Source organism: Apiospora aurea, assembly GCF_038362705.1.
Source record: "Apiospora aurea strain CBS 24483 chromosome Unknown utg000002l_segment0_segment0, whole genome shotgun sequence".
In the NCBI taxonomy this organism is placed as follows: domain Eukaryota; kingdom Fungi; phylum Ascomycota; class Sordariomycetes; order Amphisphaeriales; family Apiosporaceae; genus Apiospora; species Apiospora aurea.
This window is the reverse complement of record NW_027117389.1, coordinates 149,735-168,216: the sequence shown is the minus strand read 5'-3', so window position 1 is coordinate 168,216 and position 18,482 is coordinate 149,735. Positions and strand designations below refer to the sequence as shown.

At 57.5% G+C, this 18,482-nt stretch overlaps 7 protein-coding genes across 7 annotated transcripts; 4 read left to right on the top strand and 3 right to left on the bottom strand.

Annotated features, from left to right (window-relative positions):
• Nucleotides 1–880: 880 nt before the first annotated feature.
• Nucleotides 881–1,862, top strand: PG986_002447 (uncharacterized protein; the record flags this gene model as incomplete). The annotated part of the gene is made up of 2 exons (XM_066838669.1): nucleotides 881–1,091; nucleotides 1,195–1,862. 2 exons carry the CDS (start codon nucleotides 881–883, stop codon nucleotides 1,860–1,862), a joined length of 879 nt encoding a protein of 292 aa, XP_066703733.1.
• Nucleotides 1,863–2,090: 228 nt separating this feature from the next.
• Nucleotides 2,091–3,062, bottom strand: PG986_002446 (NAD(P)-binding protein; the record flags this gene model as incomplete). Its single annotated transcript, XM_066838668.1, has 1 exon — nucleotides 2,091–3,062. The coding sequence occupies one exon, from the start codon at nucleotides 3,060–3,062 to the stop codon at nucleotides 2,091–2,093; it is 972 nt and encodes a 323-aa protein (XP_066703732.1).
• Nucleotides 3,063–3,413: 351 nt separating this feature from the next.
• Nucleotides 3,414–4,622, bottom strand: PG986_002445 (Phosphopantetheine adenylyltransferase; the record flags this gene model as incomplete). The annotated part of the gene is made up of 1 exon (XM_066838667.1): nucleotides 3,414–4,622. One exon carries the CDS (start codon nucleotides 4,620–4,622, stop codon nucleotides 3,414–3,416), a length of 1,209 nt encoding a protein of 402 aa, XP_066703731.1.
• Nucleotides 4,623–5,729: 1,107 nt separating this feature from the next.
• PG986_002444 (WD repeat-containing protein) lies at nucleotides 5,730–7,775 on the top strand (the record flags this gene model as incomplete). Its single annotated transcript, XM_066838666.1, has 3 exons — nucleotides 5,730–6,581; nucleotides 6,642–7,239; nucleotides 7,300–7,775. 3 exons carry the CDS (start codon nucleotides 5,730–5,732, stop codon nucleotides 7,773–7,775), a joined length of 1,926 nt encoding a protein of 641 aa, XP_066703730.1.
• Nucleotides 7,776–8,878: 1,103 nt separating this feature from the next.
• Nucleotides 8,879–12,093, top strand: PG986_002443 (uncharacterized protein; the record flags this gene model as incomplete). Its single annotated transcript, XM_066838665.1, has 4 exons — nucleotides 8,879–8,998; nucleotides 9,021–9,167; nucleotides 9,230–9,880; nucleotides 9,904–12,093. The coding sequence occupies 4 exons, from the start codon at nucleotides 8,879–8,881 to the stop codon at nucleotides 12,091–12,093; spliced, it is 3,108 nt and encodes a 1,035-aa protein (XP_066703729.1).
• A 1,326-nt stretch (nucleotides 12,094–13,419) lies between these two features.
• Nucleotides 13,420–15,664, top strand: PG986_002442 (major facilitator superfamily transporter; the record flags this gene model as incomplete). Its single annotated transcript, XM_066838664.1, has 3 exons — nucleotides 13,420–13,480; nucleotides 13,717–14,085; nucleotides 14,178–15,664. The coding sequence occupies 3 exons, from the start codon at nucleotides 13,420–13,422 to the stop codon at nucleotides 15,662–15,664; spliced, it is 1,917 nt and encodes a 638-aa protein (XP_066703728.1).
• A 658-nt stretch (nucleotides 15,665–16,322) lies between these two features.
• On the bottom strand, nucleotides 16,323–18,113 carry PG986_002441 (uncharacterized protein; the record flags this gene model as incomplete). Its single annotated transcript, XM_066838663.1, has 4 exons — nucleotides 16,323–16,895; nucleotides 16,952–17,179; nucleotides 17,235–17,521; nucleotides 17,783–18,113. 4 exons carry the CDS (start codon nucleotides 18,111–18,113, stop codon nucleotides 16,323–16,325), a joined length of 1,419 nt encoding a protein of 472 aa, XP_066703727.1.
• Nucleotides 18,114–18,482: the final 369 nt, after the last annotated feature.

The window sequence follows — 18,482 nt, the reverse complement described above, 5'->3', positions numbered from 1 at the left end:
AGGCTGCCTGCCTGCGGCAAACGCCAATACGAAACGCGGCGACCGAGAAAAGGAAAAGAGAACGGGAAAAAGCATCATGATTCGCCAAAGTTTCGCCTTCTTCTTGGCTCCTCCGTCCCAAGCATTGGATCGTCGATGGAATACGCGCGCATGCGGGATTTTCTTTCTTTCGCTCTTTGCTCTAACATACATACGGGCGTATGCGCTGGCTGGCCATGCCACCGTACCGTAACCGTACCGTACCGTACGTACCGGAAAGAGAGTACGAGAGAGACGTCGAGACATCATCGATCCCCTTCCAGACGTGGGATGGCGCAGCACGCGGCAGGGCGAGAGCCCAGCGGCCGCAGCAGCCAGCCAACGAACCAAACAAAGGACAGACAGTTCATCTGACTGACACTCATTCCCCCGCAAAGCCCGATGGATCCCGCCCCCGTGCACTTATACCGCTGGCTCTGGAGAGTGGGGGAGAGAGAGAGAGAGAGAGAGAGAGCTTACACCTCCCCGTTTCTCTCGTGCCATTGAGTCGCCAAGGTTTCCAGTTTCCTCCATTTCCCTGTTTTGTCGTATACGGTTCATCTACCTGTGTCGCGGCGCTTCGCTACTGAGAACCTCCTGAGCCTCAGCCAAACTAGAACGTTTGATAGTGGCAGGTAGTAAGTAGGTAAAGTAGTTGATTGCCTACCTACATTATTGCCTTGCCTTGCTGTGGTGACACAGGCAGACACACGCAGCCACTCTCTAGCACGACACGCACGCGCTTACATACATACCTACCTACATATAGAAGAGCGTCCCGTTCTTGTCTCTGCTGCTTCCCGTTATCACCCATCCGTTTAATATTCCTTTCATTCCCTTCCCACCCCACCAAGAGCCCCCCATGGCGGCCACGTTGTTCGAGGAACGCGCAGGCCCCGTCACCCAGATCTTCTACCTCAGCATCCCCGTCGAGCACCAGCTCCAGGATGCGACGAGCGGGGCCGGCCGGAAGTGGGCCGAGGCCCTGGACCTGGTGGCCGAGTCCCCCGGCTTCCTGAGGCTGTACTGGGGCCGCCAGGTGGAGGAGCACAAGAAGGTGCAGCTGCACATAGGTATGTTATGTCTCCTCGGTATTGCCATCTGTATATATACATTTCCAAACATCTTGTTTTCCTCTTTCGCATGGCCTTACATGGTATTCGTGTAATGCAACAGTCTCCCCCACCAGCACTTCCGGGGGAGGTGGGGAAGCACCTCTTGGCCATGACCGAATCTACTTTTCCCAACCTGAGACTGACTCTAGGCCAGTAAGAGAAACCCTCGAGCAAAACGAGGACTTCCTCGAATCCCCCCTCTACCTCGACGACGTCCTCCCCCTCATCAAGTCCATCCTGACGCCGCCGCACCCCGTCCACCCCACCATCCCCGACATCCAGATCTGGCACGTGCACCTGGGCCAACAGCTCACCACGACCGCCACCGCCGCCGGCCTGCCCACCTTTGGCGGCACTCCCTCCTCCTCCTCCTCCTCGACCTCGTCCTCCTCGCTGCTGGGCTACCCCATCAGCACCGCCCTCTACGGCGGCGACGACGACGCGACCTGGGTCGAGGGCGAGTGGCTCCTCTGGGCCGACGCGATGCGGCGCGTCAAAGGGTGCAAGACCATCGCGGGCGGCAAGCTCATCAAGAAGTCCGTCGCCGCCGCCCTCAAGTCCGACGGCGGCGGCTACCTCATCTATGTGGGGTGGGAGACGCTCCAGCACGACGACGAGTACCACGGCACCCCGAGCTTCAAGGAGCAGGTCATGGTGCTGAGCTCGGGCGGCAAGGGGTTCAAGGAGTACGGGCACGTCGTGTTTCAGGGGGTTCAAGGAGAGGAGTAGCGGTAGTACTACTGGGGTTTTGGCATGATACTTTCGGGTACGGGGAATCAATGACGGATTGGCGTTTGGGGGAAATCGTTCGAGTTCTTATATATAGGTATATATATGACATATACACCATGTATGTTAGCAGGTGGAAGCCGACCTTGGAAGGAGACGCGATGGCGCTGAGCAAGCAGCAAGACAACTCCATTTTGTGTGACATGAATAATACTGCCAGCGATTCGTCTAAAACACCGTTTGACCACCGTCCACCAGTATATCCGCCCCATTGATGTAGCTCCCCGCCCGACTGGTCAACAGCACAATCACCCCCGTCAGCTCGTCCGGCTGCCCCATCCGGCGCATCGGGTTCCGACTCAGCCAAACATTCTTCGCCGCGTCAAGACCGACCCCCTCGTTGAGGATGGTGTCCATGTACCCCGGCGACACGCTGTTGACCCGGATCCCGTGCACCGCCCACTCGGCCGCCAGGCTCTTGACCATGGCCATGACGCCCGCCTTCGAGACGTTGTACGACACCTGCGGCTGCGGGTAGTTAACCCGGTGCGCCGAGATGCTCGCGATGAACGTCATGCTGCCGCCCGTCCCCTGCTTCACCATTTGTTTGGCGGCCGCCTGCGCGCATAGGAAAACGCCCGTCGTGTTGACGCTCAGCACGCGGTTCCACTCGTTGGGCGACGTGTCGACGGCGTGCTGGCAGCCCACCATGCCCGCGAGCCCGACGAGCGCATCCACACTCCCCAGCAGCCTCGCCGTCTCCGCGACCGCCGCGTCGACCGCCAGCGCGTCCGTGACGTCTACTTTTGTAAACCGAACCGTCGCCTGCGGGAACTCGGCCTGCAGAGCTTCGGCCTTGGCCGCGGCGTCGGCCGCGTTGAGGTCGAACAGCATCAGACCCCGTAGGCCGTGCTCGAGTAGGGCGCGCGACGCCGCGAGGCCCAGGTCGCCGGCGCCGCCCGTCACGATGGCGTTGCCCTCGACCCTGAACCGTGCCGCGGCGCGCGATGCGGGGGAGGCGCTGCGGGGGAGGGGCGGGGGCGGGGCGACTAGCGAGCCCGGTATATTGCCGTCGCCCAGCGTCATCTGGGGCAGGACTCTGCCCGTCAGGTCGGTGCGCGCCGTCGGCACCGTCTGGAGGACTTCGCCGATTTCATCGTCCCTCGTCGTGACGGATCTCTGGCCGAACTCTTGACTCATGAATGAAGGGAACTGGGGAGGGTCTTTGGGGAAAAGTTTGTCTGTTTGTCATGGGTAGATCATGTTGGAGGTATGTTGATGTTGGGGGTATATATGCGGGGATGTGCTTGGGTGAGATTCGGAGTACTGCAGTCCGCAAGCAGGAGAGTGGTAACCTTGAGGGTACGGGAAGGAGAGTGCCGAACGAGTATGCAGTTAATTGATCAACAGACACTCGCAGGTGAAAACGGATTTATGGAGTCCGAGAAATCAATGCTGCATTCTCTACCACTGACACAAAGTAGCCACAAGCCGGTTTCCTCGGCAGAATCTACAATGCATTTTCTTCGTAGAAAATTTCACATATGAGACTCAGCCCGCATCTTGCGAATGACAGTACTGCTGATCTTGGATGCAAAAGTTCTCCTCCGTCTTGGTTGGGTCCTCGGTGATCTCTTCGGCACTCAGAACATCGACCTCGAAGACCTGCAGCGGGTGCCAACCCAGTTCTGTGCGCTTGACGTTGACGGCCGCACCGCCAGATCTCGTCTCGCCCGAGACAACCAAAGCATCCATGTTCTCTTGAGTGATGGTGGGGCCGAAGGCATCCTGGATCTGCACGCACGATACGGAAATGGTGTCGGAACGGAAAAGTGCTGTGATCTCGCCGTCCTTCTTGGTGATCTTGGGTGTGGCGCCGCCCTTCCAGCCTTGCTTCTGAAGCTCCAGCATTGAGGCGAGGAACTCGATGACGCTCATGGCCCGGTCTTCCCAGGGCTGCACGAACTCGGCGTACTTTTTGTTCTTGAGCAGCTCGTCACCGGTGATGCCTATGACAAAGGAGCATGGCTCGGAAGATCTCTCCTCCGGGACCTTGAGAAGTAAAATGGCCGCAGTGAGTAATAACTTGTGCCCCGGATGGAGATGGTCAAATGTTCCACCAAGACATACCACAGAGTGCGGGGTTGTAGTTACCCGTGATGCTTGGGCGGACTCAAGGGACTGCGTGTTCAGGGTGAGGCCACCGTCGACAGTCACTAGCTGATCCTGGTTCAAAATCTGGATGCCCTCATACATGCGCAGGTAATCGTACAGTTGCTGGTGGCCGGCCTCGGTGCTGGTGCTGAAGATCTGCTTCCAGGGGTGATATGCCGCGATAAACGTGGCCAGGTTCACGATGACGGTGTTGTTGGGTTCAATGGCCAGCTTGAAGTCCTCTGGTATCCGCTTGGTGAAATCGTGGTCGACGAGAACTACTCGTGCATCAACCGAGTCAGGCCCTCCGTCTACCTCCGTCGGTACGCCGAGTTGGGAGCAGACGACGGAGATGAGACTGTACATGCCGGCCAATATGGACTGCTGCTCTGGCCACACCAGTGACTTGTGTCTCCGAAACTGCCCCGATAGCACCGGGGCCATCAACGCGATGATGAGCGTAGATCCATCCGGTCCCTTGGAGCTTTTCAGCTTCGAGATGACGGACTGGAGAGTGGGACGATAAGCGGCGCTGAGCTCCAGAGGGCCAGCAGGACGGGGAGGAGGGGGCAAGAGCAGAAGCGAGGGCAACTCGCTGGGCGTCATCTTGGCTAGGGTAGCTCGAGCAAGTAAATCAGTGTACACAAAGGGCTCTGGTCTTTAAGTTGCCCGTAGTGGTAGGAGAAGAGGTCTGAGTTGGATGCGGGAAAGATTGTGAGGTTGATGGCAGCCAGGTTCGACCGTCCGGGTTATGCTCATTCATACGCTGAATCGCTCCTTCTCCTCCTCCCTCCTCGGCTAAAGTGGAGATGAGCCCCATTCGCTCAATCGGCGCATGTGTGACAGGTTGTGTGTAACGTTTGGACAGAGGCAGCTGTTGATTGAGCTGGGATATCAGGAGGACATGACCATGTGCAATCACACATGCTGATGGTGCATCATCAGGATGTACACTGCCAGCTAGGATTGGAAGTTGTTACGACTCAAGCAGACTGTAGCAAGCAATGAAAATTGTGCAATAAATTGTTTGGACGTCTGTGCAGCTACATTGTTCTCAGTGATAGAGAGGGTGTTTTGTAGGAGGCCCAGAGGCCTGTAGCTCGAGCTCCAGCCCCAGAGAATGGTGTGCAGAGAGCTTGCAGGCTAGAGGCGACTGGCATGCAGCTATGAGCCCATTTGCATCTGTAAATGTCAGATCCAATGATCCAATGCATTGTGTGCCAATGGAAGAAACCAGCTTCCCAAGTGCCGATTGAAGTTTAATGCCCGAATAGATGCAATTGGAGATACACCAATGAGGGAGAAAGGGTTCAGCTGACGCCGTACGATAGATAGATGTTTCGACGGTGCTGATCCAGCCTCAAAGCAGAGGCTGGGCGGCGGTGTTTGGGCGACCGGCCGCTTTCACTGCCATTTGACTGCCATTCACCATTGCCATTCCCATTCCCAGTCCTGGCTGTCCCTCCCGCGTCCAAGATCCAAGACAAGGCAACCTGAGGTAAGGCCGAGCCACACCAGCGGATTTGATTGACGCATTTCGGCTCCCAACTGCCACCAACAAAACACAACTCACCAACCCTCCCCCAAGAAAATTAATCGCTCGCGCCTGCCATCGCGCAGCGGCGGAGCGTTTCGAGCTACCTACCTGCTACCCTACTATTGGACCTAACATTTGAACCTAAGTCTCGACCCAACAGTCATCGCGACGGCACCATGAACCAATCACAGGCCTATGCGGGAGCCCCGCGACGGTCCGCCGCTGGTGCTGGAGCAGCGCCTGCTGCTGCCTCTGCTGCCTCTGCTGCACCTGGAGGAGGCTACGCCGCCCAACACGACGAGCTGCACATTTCTCCTACCATGACCCGTTCCACCCAGCAGCAATTGACCTCCTCGCCGCGAGATTTCACGGCCGCGCCTGGTCCTCCCGCTCTCAACGTCGACCCAAGCGCTGCCGCCGCATCCCACACCCAACCCACCACCCCCGCCTATTCATCCGCCAACTCTTCGGTGCCCAATGTCCTGCAACCTGGAGGCTTAGGCGCCGCCCGCCCACCTGCCATGAGCGCCAACACCGCACCCACCTTGCCCACCATGTCTACCGGCATCCCGCAGCAGCAGTCACCCACCGATTACTCGTCGCCTTCGAAACCTCCCTCGCTGTCCTTGTCCGCCTCTACCTCCCACGCCTACTCGAGGTCGAGCCCCGCCGCTCCCTTCGAACCCTCCTCTGGCTACACCCCCTACACGCCAACTACTCCCGGCGGCTCCGCTGGCCCGTCGCAATACATGTCTCCCCAGGATGCCAAGTACGGCGCGCCTGGCTCGCAGCGGAATATCTCCAACACGCCTTTGGGCCTCGCCGACATTCGCCCCCGAGCCGACTCGAGCCTGTCCGACGGCACGCCGGGAACGCTGGCTTACGAACTCGCCAACGGGCAACCTTCCACAAGCAACTACCTAGCCCCGTGGGCGCTCTATGCCTTTGACTGGTGCAAATGGGCTCCTCAAGGCAAAGGTGCCGGCAAGGTAGCCATTGGCAGCTACCTCGAAGACGGCCACAACTTTGTAGGCATCCCCGTTCCCTGACATGCCTGGTCTTGCTTGCTGACATGGCACCCTACCCAGATTCAAATCTTAGACACCCAGGTTGTGAACACGCCTAACGAGGTCTACAGCCCGGGCTCTTCTAAGCACAGCATCGAGTTCACCAAGGTCGCCGAGGCCACCCATTCTTATCCTGTCACGCGACTCCTCTGGGAACCGCCCTCTTCGCAAAAGCAGAGTACGGATCTGCTGGCGACGTCGGGCGACCACCTGAGGCTGTGGTCTCTACCCTCTGATGCGCAAAGCTCCTACGGCAACAATGTGACACGGCCCAGTGCCAACGCACCCATCACGAAGCTCACGCCGCTCGCGCTCCTCTCCAACTCCAAGACGCCAGACCACACGGCGCCCCTCACCTCTCTTGACTGGAACCAGGTATCACCAAGCTTGATCATCACCTCTAGCATAGACACGACTTGCACCATCTGGGATATTCCTTCTCTTACCGCCAAGACGCAACTCATTGCGCACGACAAAGAGGTGTACGATGTGCGGTTCTGCGCCAACAGTGTCGACGTGTTTGTCAGCTGCGGCCAAGACGGCAGTGTACGCATGTTTGATCTGCGAAGCCTCGAGCACAGCACCATCATCTACGAGCCGACAGCCAAGGACGAGCGAGGTGAGTCTTCTTGTACCTGTTTTGGTGAGAATTGTGTTTACTGACTTGGTGTCTACCTAGACGCTACAGGGGGCAGAATCAGCCCAACGCTAGCCCAACAGACCATGGCAAATGCGCCGCCTTTGATGCGACTAGCGACCTCACCACATGATACCCATCTCCTCGCCACATTTGCGCAAGATTCGAACGTCATCAGGATACTCGATGTACGGCAGCCCGGCCAGGCGCTCTTGGAGCTTCGTGGACACGGCGGATCCGTTAACTGCGTCGAGTGGTCGCCCTTGCGAAGAGGAACGCTCGCATCGGGTGGCGATGATTCCATGGTGTTGGTGTGGGATCTGATGAACACGACGCCAAGCAACGCGCCTTCTAACAGCGGGCCCGGCTCGACGGACAAGCATCTGACTCCAGTAGCAAGCTGGCAGTGCGACTACGAGGTTGGAAACCTGGGATGGACACCACCTCTGCCCAACTCGGATGCAGGCGAATGGCTGGGTGTCAGCGGCGGAAGAGGTGTCTGGGGCGTCAAGATATGAGGCCCTGCCATGTCGAAACCGATATGTTGAACCATCCAAGGGGTACATAACGATGCAACGCAGTAACACGGTGGAACGAGCACGGATTGTCGGAATTATAAAAACAGGCGCTGTTCTTACGAGGCCAGGGTCTACGAAGAGTCCGGCAAAGTTTTGGACTCGTGGGTGGGAAGCAGTTGACTGCCTGGTGTGGGCAAAGAGGGCCAAGAGAAGTCCAGGTCTGGTCACGATGCTCGGCTACTTGGGAGTAGGAAAACGGGACAGAGAGAGTAGGTATTTAGTCTGAGTAGGTGTACAATAGCCTTTCAACGGGTATGTTTCTACAAACTGCGGAGACGGGGGGAGTGACATATGCTTTTGAAAGACGCGGGATTGGCTAGATACCTACCTACAGCATTTTTCAAGAATCAGTTCTTACTGGCCATGCTGGATTGATGGTGGAAACTGGTGAAGATGCGGGATTACATGCACATTGTAAGAACTTGGGTTGAGTGAACTGTGAATGCATTTGGCAATTGCTCCTGCCATTCTTCAACCCACTGCAGCTTATTCGCCAGGAATTTCTCCCATTCGGCCCATCCAAGGAAAACATCAATGAAACAATCACCATCCAAGCAGGTCATATCTGCTTAGATTTCCGCAACGCTGTATTTGCGGCAGTTGGGCATACATTCACTTCCATTTTGAGGCATCTCCACTGCATCAATTGCTTTTCCCCCACTGCAGCCCCACCTCGGCGAAAGCTGTTGATCCAAGACCGACTGGGCCAAAGCGACGCCAATCTCAGTTTGGCTTAGCCGCCGTCTGCTTATCCGGCTCTCCCTAAATTCCACAGCTTGCAGCAAGCACGCCCCCTACAGCAACGGAAAGGTCGACCTTTGACGTGACGAGACGGGAACTGGACTGGGCGTACAAAAGTCAAGTAATCCATAATCCATCCATCCACTCCCATTCATTCATTGTTCCTGCAAGACGCCAGCCGCGTCTCGATTCTTTTCTTCATCATCCTTACTTCTTTCATTACACTCTGCAACCGCCAACGCGACCATCGAAAACACCTAGTCCCTGCATTTTCGCTGCCTCATTGGCAACACGTCGTCAAAATGAGCGATCCACGGGATCACGACCAGCCTGACGACTCCGAAGAGGAAGAGGACTTCAACCCTGCCCCTGCCGACGCCAGCGACGACGAAGGCAACAATGCTGCAGACAATGACGAAGACGTCGAATCCTCTCCCCCGCCAGACGAGGAAGCCTTCGCCTGCACGCAATGACGCCGACGACGACGATGATGAAGAGGGCGAGGGCGACGAGGACGACGACGTAGCCGGAAACAACGATGACGAAGAGGACGAGGAAGAAGATGAGGATGAGGAAGACGAAGAAATTCAGGTGAGTACCACGTGGACAAACCCCCGCCACCATACTTGTCGTTGCTGACTCTGTTTGCCCAGGGTCACCGTCGCAAACGCGCCCGTAGGAAGGACAAGCGCAGCGCCTTCTTCGAGCTCGAAGCCGAAGTCGACGATGAGGATGAAGACGAGGAAGACGAGGACGATGCCGAACACGAAGGCTTCATCGAGCACACAGAGGCCGGCGAGGCCGAGCAGTTCGCCCGCGAGGACGATGCCCGCCATCGCGAGCTTGACCGCAGACGAGAGATGGAAAACGACATGGACCTCGAACAGGAAGCCGAGCGTCTCAAGAAGCAGTACGGAAACAAGCGCTCCGCCCGTGGCATGGCCGATTCTGCCGTGGTGCCCCAGCGTCTGCTGCTCCCCAGTGTCGACGACCCGAGTATCTGGGGTGTCCGCTGCAAGGAGGGCAAGGAACGCGAAGTCGTCTTCTCCATCATGCAGAGAATCCAGCAAAAGCAGGGCACCAAGGATGAGCTTGGCATCACTGCCGCCTTCGAGAGGGGTGGTCCCAACTCCGTCATGAAAGGCCTCATCTACGTCGAGGCTCAGCGTCAAACCGATATCCTCCAGGCACTCGAAGGCATGCTTAATGTGTATCCCCGAACGAAACTCCTCTTAGTCGATATCAAGGAGATGCCCGATCTCTTGCGCGTGCAGAAGACTCCTACACTCGAACCTGGCGCATGGGTTCGCCTGCGCCGCCCCCCAAGCACTCTGGCGATCTTGCCCAGGTCATTGATATAACAGACAACGGCCTGGAGGCAAGAGTCAAGTTCATCCCTCGTCTTGATTACGGTCTGCGCGACGACGCTCTTGCGGCTACGACGGCCGATGGCAAGCGCAAGCGCCCCATGGGCCCTGGTCCTCGGCCACCCCAGAAGCTGTTCAGCGAGGTGGAGGCCCGGAAGAGACACCCCCGGTACATCACTGGCAACCCCCAGACCAACAACTGGCAGTACAACGGCGACGAGTTCGAGAAGGGTTTCCAGGTGAAGGACATCAAGATCCAACACTTGACCATCAAGGATGTCAACCCAACCCTCGAGGAAGTCACCAAGTTCGCCTCTGGTGGTGAGGATGGTGTTGAGAACATCGATCTCAAGTCACTGGCTGCTAGTCTGAAGGATAGCACTATCAATGTTACCTACCTTCCAGGCGACGTTGTCGAGGTTTACGATGGTGAGCAGAAAGGTGTGGTGGGCAAGGCCACGAATGTGCAGGGTGACATTGTCACTATGGAAGTCGTCTCCGGCGATCTGGCTGGGCAGACTATTGAGGTGCCTACCAAGGGTCTCCGCAAGCGTTTCCGACCTGGCGATCACGTCAAGGTCATCGGCGGTAGCAAGTACCGCGAGGAGGTTGGTATGGTGGTGAAGATCTCCGAGGATCGGGTCACACTCTTGACAGACCAGACCAACACCGAAATCACCGTCTTTAGCAAAGATCTGCGAGAGGCCAGCGACATTGGTGGCCAGGGTTCCCTCGGACAGTACGAGATGACCGACCTGGTGCAACTCGACCCTACAACCGTCGGATGCATCGTCAAGATTGATCGCGAATCGATGGTAATTCTGGACCAGAATGGTGACAAGCGCCATGTCATGCCCTCGCAGATCGCGAACAAGCTCCCGAGACGCAAGCTTGCTGTGGCCGCTGACCGCAACGGAGCCGAGATAAGACCCGACGACGTGGTTAAGGAGTACGGCGGTATGGGCCGACAAGGCAAGATTGTGCACATTCACCGCACCTATGTTTTCTGCCACACCAATGCTACAAACGAGAACGCGGGTATCTTCGTGTCCAAGGTCAGCAACGTGGCCACCATTTCGGCCAAGGGTGGCCGCATCAATGCCGCCGCCAACACTCAGGATCTGAGCACGATGAACCCGGCAGCGAAGCGACCAGAAGCCAAGAACAACATGGGTCCTCCCAAGCAGATGTTTGGCCGTGATCGCCTCATTGGTCAAACCGTCACGATCAAGAAGGGGGGCTACAAGGGCTTGCTGGGACGTGTCAAGGATACCACTGACACGCATGCTCGCATCGAACTCCACACGAAGAGCAAGATTATCAGTGTTGCCAAGACCGATGTGGTAGTTCGCGATAGTGTTAGCGGCAACGTTATCAAGAACTACGACAGCCGGAAGCCTGGCGCGTTTGGCATGGGACGCCCTGGAGGAGATCGGGCTGCTCCCGACTGGAGCAGTGCCGGAGGACGCACTCCCATGGCTTCGGCATCATCCCGCACGCCGGCATGGAAGACTCCTTCAGCTGGTGCGGGTGGCCGTACGCCAGCCTGGAACCGCAATGGCGATGGTGGGCGCACGCCGGCTTGGGCAGCCGCAGATGGCTCTAGAACAGTCAACCCCTACGACGGCAACCGCACAGCCTACGGCGGATCTGGTGGCCGGACGCCTGCTTGGTCTAGTGGCTCCAAGACTCCGGCACCAGATTCGTTTGGTCATGGTTCCAAGACGCCTTACGGAGGCAGTGGCTCATCGGACCCCTGGGGCTCTGGATCGAAGACCCCGTACGGTGCTGCTCCCACTCCCGGCGCGAGCGGAGGTGACACGTGGGGCTACACACCTGGTGCAAGTGGCGGATCTGGCGCGTACGACGCACCTACGCCTGGTGCTGGTCTCCTAGGAGCTCCCACCCCTGCAGCGATGAACGCGCCGACTCCTGGTGCCTACAGCGCCCCTACTCCAGGTGCCATGAACGCGCCTACGCCTGGTGGTGGTTGGCAAAGCGGCTGGGGAGCTGATAGTGCTCCTACCCCTGCTGCGGCTGCTCCCACCCCGGCGGCCAGCGGTTTCTCCTATGCGGTGAACGCGCCGACGCCTGGAGCTTGGGCTGCAGAGACACCGGCCGCCAGCGGACCAAGATACGAGGACGATTGAGCTGGGTGCAACATGGAGATGGCCGTGTAAGCTGGCATATGGAGTTTCAGGCGTTTACATAATCACATGCACATTGGCTTTGGCTTTGATTTAGTGGCAGATGAGAGATAGGACGAGAAATACAATGGCAGCCCCGACGAAATGATGAATGCGGCTGTGACGCGGAGAGGCAGCAGATAGTGAACGTATGGGAAGGGGGTCAAAAGAATGCATGTAACATAGGTAGCTAATGAGTTGGACTCGGACCGGACTTTTGCTACAGTCGATGGTAGATTGAAAGCGCGTTGCCTTCCACCAATGCGAATACTTCTTTTGCCGAGATGGTGGCATATAGACATATACCGGCCCCTCTGTTGTTTTCTCCCCCACTACAACAATGACTTGCGGCCCATGTACGAGTGGATGTAGGCCCGATCAGGCATGCCGGTAACCGGGCGAATATTAAGCTTGGGTTCAGGTGCGCCCTACCTACATTAGGTACAGATGCACCCTGTAATGGCATGCCATGCACAGCAGCAGGCCTGCGATGCAATGGAGGCGAGGTGAGATGGCATGGCATGGGGGACCCTGGAGGGGCCGTTATCCGCATGCGGCGGTGCGAGGACTCGAGACGGCCCAATGGGAACAGTTACCTTCTTCCCTACGCTACTGCAGATATCCCTGCCCACCAGACCAGCTTGGCCGTCGGCTTTTCTATCGCTGCTAACGAGCGGATATGTCGCTGCTGCCCACCACCAACCTCTTTGCCCGCTCTTTGGCTCTTTCTCGCCAAGGCGAGATCATCTAGTGCTTATTCCCAACTAGATCCCGCCCGCCAGTGGACTGATTTGTGAGTAGGGTAGGGCCGCCAGTACAAGCTAAGTAGGTATGCTGCATGCATCTCTCTTCGTATACGGGAGTACAGGCCAGTAGTAGCAGGCATCCATACAACATTGGACGACGTGAAAGAAAAGAAAGAAAAGAGAGATCTCCACCGGAGCTGTTTCGTCACCGGTTCACCGAATATGATCGGCGCCCCGCTCTTCGCTGCAAGATTCTGAAAGAATGGTGGGGAGACAAGAGTGTGGCAGAGAGAGAGAGAGGCGAGAGGTTAGTTAGGTTTGCTCTCTCTGGGTCTTTGTCGCTTGAAGCAATCAGACATGAGTTTTTCGTATTTATAACTTGCTGATTTGGCGGAGAAGGATAGGTATATATTCGATTTTCTGATTTGTTTTTCTTCTCTTCCTGCTGTAGTCGTTGCCCGTTTGTTTTGTTGTTGTTGTTTTGTAGCAAAGGAGAAAGACTTCAACAGTGCCATCCCACTTTTTGCTACTAAACAAGCTCACTATGCCTCAGCTCAGGGAGCGGGATCCGTATGCGTTCCCGACGCGGCAGTTGACCGTCTTGGGTAAGATTGACACCTTTTTCTCGTCGTGCACTTACATGTTTACACATGGCCCGAAGCATCCAGTACTTTTTAAAAAGAAAGCAACATGCCTTCCTCCTCCAGTTCATCATCGGACGAAAATAAGATGCGTCAATCACCCCGGGCAGCATTTGCCGAACCCCTCTCCCTCCATCCCTCCCTGGCATCCAACCCAAATGCTTGACTTATTCTAGCTGACGCTAATAAACCCAAAACAGCAATATGCCGCTTCTCCGAACCCATCGCCTTCAACTCCATCCTGGCCTACACGTACGAAATGGTTAAGGACCTCGACGGCGCGGGCGACGCCCGGGACGCCCCCTTCTACGCCGGCCTGCTGGTCTCGGCCTACGCCGTCGCCGAGGCCCTGACGGCCATGGGCTGGGGCGCTCTCTCGGACCGCGTGGGCCGCAAGCCCGTCGTGCTGGCGGGCCTGGGCGGCGTCGCGCTGTCGAGTCTGCTGTTCGGGCTCAGCACCAAGTACTGGGTCGCGCTGCTGGCGCGGTTCGTGGGCGGGGCGCTGAATGGGAATGTAGCGGTGATGCAGACCATGGTGGCGGAGATGGTCAAGGTGCCGGAGCATGAGCGTGAGTTTTACTTCTTCGGTTCTTGGCCTCATACCAAAAGAATATGACGCGTATAAAGTGAGGGGGGGGGGATGAGTGCTAACATGAAACAGCCAAGGCCTACGCGACCCAGCCCTTCGTCTGGACCCTCGGCGGCATCATCGGGTCCGCCATGGGCGGCTTCCTGGCCCAGCCGGCCCGCTTCTACCCGGACTTGTTCCCGGCCGACGGGCTGTTCGGGCGCTACCCGTACCTGCTGCCCAACCTGGTCGCCGTCGCCGTCGTGGTGCTGGCGATTGTCCAGGGCATCTTCTTCCTCGAGGAGACGAACCCGCGGAGCGCGCGGGAGGAGGCTGCGGCCGCTGACCTGGCGGAGCAGCGTGATGGCGAAACTGCGGTCGTGGATGATGATGACGAGGCGGATGAGAATACGCCTTTGACAGGAACAGCGGCGGCGGCGGCATCAGGTGCTCCTAATAGGGGTCGATTCGCTGGCAGTGGCAGCAATGGCGACAACGAGGCCGCCGCGGCGCGCCGGCGCTCCTCCATCATGTCGACGAGCCTGTCCCGGCCCCAGTTCATCGAGGAGGGTCTCCCCGTCCCCGTCCAGCCCAACTTTGATCTGCGCCGCTCTTCGTTCGGGACTGTGCATGCCATTCGGGTGGGCCACGGCACCACCACCACCGCCGCCACCGACGCGATGGCCGAGGTGAGGGAGCAGCACGCTGCCGCCGCCGCCGCCGCCGCCGCCGGCCAGTACGACCACTCCGAAACCACCACCACGAGCGGCACCGCCACCCCGACGACCTCGTCGTCATCTAGCAACAAGAAGAAGGGGAGAGGAGGACCCAAGGCCTTCAACTTCACCATCATCATGCTCACCGTCGCCCTGGTCCTCGTCTCGTACCACCAGATGGCCTTCGTCACGCTGCTCCCCACCCACCTCCTCGACGACCCCACGCCCGGCTACGCCGGCGGCGGCCGCCTCGACCTGCACGGCGGGCTGGGCTACACCGTGCACGACGTGGGCGTGTACCTGTCGGTGAACGGCGTGCTGGGCCTGCTGATCCAGGGCCTCGTCTTCCCGCCCTTTGTCGACAGGGTCGGCGTCTGGCGCTCCTTCGTGAGCATGGTCGTCCTGTACCCGCTCGCCTACCTCGCCATGCCCTTCGTCTCCGTCTTCGCCTCCGGGTCCGCCCAGCAGTCCGCCCTCATCTACTTCGCGCTCGTGCTGCAGAGCCTTTTTGGGATCATCGTCATCCCCTGCGCCCTGATCTTGCTCAAGGACGCGACGCCCAGCCCGCGCGTGCTGGGCCGGGTCAACGGTCTGGCCATGAGCGGGTGCTGCCTCGCCCGCACCGTCAGCCCGCCGCTCGTGGGCGTCATTTACGCGGCCGGCGGCAGCGCGGCGGCGTGGTTCAGCTGTGGCGGGTTCGCGCTGCTCGGGATACTCCAGCTGGCGTGGGTGCCCCGCACCAGGAGTGCGCGGGAGCTGGTGGCGCACGTCGGGGTCGAGGGGGCGAGGGCGAGGGCGAGGGCGAAGTCGAGGGCGGGGACGGGAGCGGGAACGGGAATGGGAACGCGCCGCCGCCGCTGGTGAAGGTGGATAGTGTGGATCGGCCGGTAAGCCGGCATACTGTCGATAGTGTGACTCGGCAATTGATGGAGGAGCATAATGCTGACAGAGCGAGTCGGCATAGCGTCGATAGTGTTACGCGGCAGCTGCAGGAGGAACACAGCCAGTGGGATGGACGCTGAGGTTGGGTGGTTGGTCTGACGGTCGGACGGGGGGCTACTTCAGGTAGCTACATGTCACGACTCACATGAAGATGTACTTTCGGCCGGTTGCCTGTCTGTTTAGAGTATTCGTTCCATCACAGGGCATGGCTTGGATTGGTCCGGAAGGTCAATGTTTGGACGCGTTTGATGATGATATGAGGGCCGGGACAGGGTTGTGGGAGGTTACGAGGTCACATTCATGGATGGGCATTGCGGGTGGCGTTTTCTCTTTTTTGCTTTCGGAGCAGGTAGGCAATCAGGATCTACGATGACAATGATGACGCGATCCTTCTTTCTACATGAAACGCTGTGCCATTGCGTGTCGACACCTCTCCCGGAAGATATTCCTTTGGCGTAACAGTAGCATAGGCCGAGAACACCGTTAGGCTACTTGGTACACGTAGTAGACATTTATCACACGTGGATCATATAGTATAAAAATACATGGATTATATAGTACTATGCACAGCATTAGACCATTATACAAAGGTAGGCAGCACTGCACACCTGCTTATGACGTCGCCAAGTTGGTCCCAGTACTTGCGATGACGACCGAAAGCCAGATCGTCCTGCGCCCAAAGGGACTGCAACAAGAGCTTTACGTGGTTAAACTCGCGGCACGTGCCATGTTCTTCCGTCCGTTGGATCAGCCCGAGGACCGCCGCTCGTTCTCTGTCACTGTGAGCCTCGCAGCCTACTATAAAGACAGGGAACTGCTGGTCGCAGAAATCGAGTCTGGACAAGATGGAGAATCCCCGGTCTACTTGCTGCTGTGTCTTGGATGCTTGGCTCAGCGCATTCTCCGAGGCTCGGTTGAGGTATACCAGCATGGCTAGCCGATACAGTTCCAATTTCGCCTCGGAATCGGCCCCAACGTCCATATCAAATGTGACGGGGAGGTTCCGGATCTTCCAGTCAAGAATCGCCAGGTAATTCTCATGATCCGTCTTGTTTCTACCGGATTGCCCTCGCGGGACGGGTGCGATTGCTCCATCACACATCTCCGAGAGGAGCGCGAGGGATGCCAAATGCGGTGCTGCTGTCGAAGAGGCCTGGAAGGCAGCTGGTGAGTGAACATCTACGGCATAGCCAGTCTTTCTTTACACACCTCTCTGTGAAATAGTCTCATAGGAGCGAGTTGAACTCCGACAAGCTCTTTTCTGTGCCAGTGCTGTCGGCTGAAGCGTGCTAATACGCTGTAGTAGTATACCCAGTCCAGCAACATGGTCAAGTCAGGATGATGGTGGATGGTATCGAGCCCGGTGACCCGGATGATGTCCTGGATCCCGATAAGGTATGATAACCAATGGCCCGTGGTGCAGGTCGAATGTTGCATCTGGTGCGTCTTGTCAGTGCCATTTATCCACATGTGCGGAAACCTTGGCACTAACCTCGTAGGAACACAGAAGCATGCCGGCAGCTACGTGTTGGACCGCTTCCGCCGTACCGATCTCGCATCCCGAGATATCTGCCATAGCCTTGAGTGCGGCAATCTTGTGCTCGCTTCCCCGCGAGTGAGCGCCATGCCGGTGTGCCGAAGAGAACGCGAGCAGAGACTGCTGTACGGCCGATCCGAAAGAGGTGCCATCGCCCGCATGAGCAATCCGCAACAATATATGACCTAGCTGGACAGCGTCTTGCCCAAAGGTGGATAGGGACCGCGAAGCAACGGACCCAACTGCGATTCATTCGTAGTCAGCTTTTACGATACATGTTTTTTTTTTTCTTTCATCGGGAAACCCCCTAATGGACAAAGGGGAAAATAAAAAGGGGGAAAGAGGGTAAGCCCACAGTACTCAAAGAGATCTTCGTCTCCATTCTCCAATGATTGTAAATTCCATACCATTGGCACGTGTAGGACTGGATAGGGACTCGCTGGTGGGCTCTTGTTAGTTCGATGTCCAGTTCGTAGGTGACGTAGAGAGTGCGGTCGACTTACCCCGTGGCACAGAGCCGGTACGATAGCGGTAATGCGCCGCGACATCCCCGCATGTCACATTGATCAGGTGGGCCCCAGGCGTAGATGCAGAATGCGTGCCTTTGGGGGGAACGCTCGAGGTGGCCGTTTTGGCTACTACTGCGCGTCTCGTATTACTGGCTTTCGGCCACGACAGCTTGAGACCGCCAGGCTTCCCAGCACTCGTTGGTGTCTTCTCTGATAGTTGTTCCACCAGGTCCAGACGGGCGAACTCGGGACATGCTTCGGCAAGCCGCTGACGGCCGAGACTCATTCTTGTTGCTGCACTGCTCTGCGTCTCTGTGGGTGCCATGGTAGCGAGTCGAACGGGGTCCGTCGGAAGAAATGATAGGCCGTGGCAGAGACGAAAGGTGAATGGTATCGAAATGTACTCTAGGCCTCACTTATCCCTTAATCTTACTCATGGTACTAGTTAGTGGGTGATGTGTCTGCGGCTCAGCATATTGATTACAAATGCTCGTAGGCGGGGGGCTCTAGGGTCGTATTTTTAAAAACTCCCCGATTGGCCCGTCACTTAGGGGCTCGGGTCAGCACTAAAGCTCACCTGGGCCTAGACGATCTTGCGGTCTTGTGGTTCATTGTATCGTGGCCAAGCTATGAATCAACATGGCGAATTCAAATGGGGTTTCATGACTTTAAATTGTATATGCTAATATCCCAT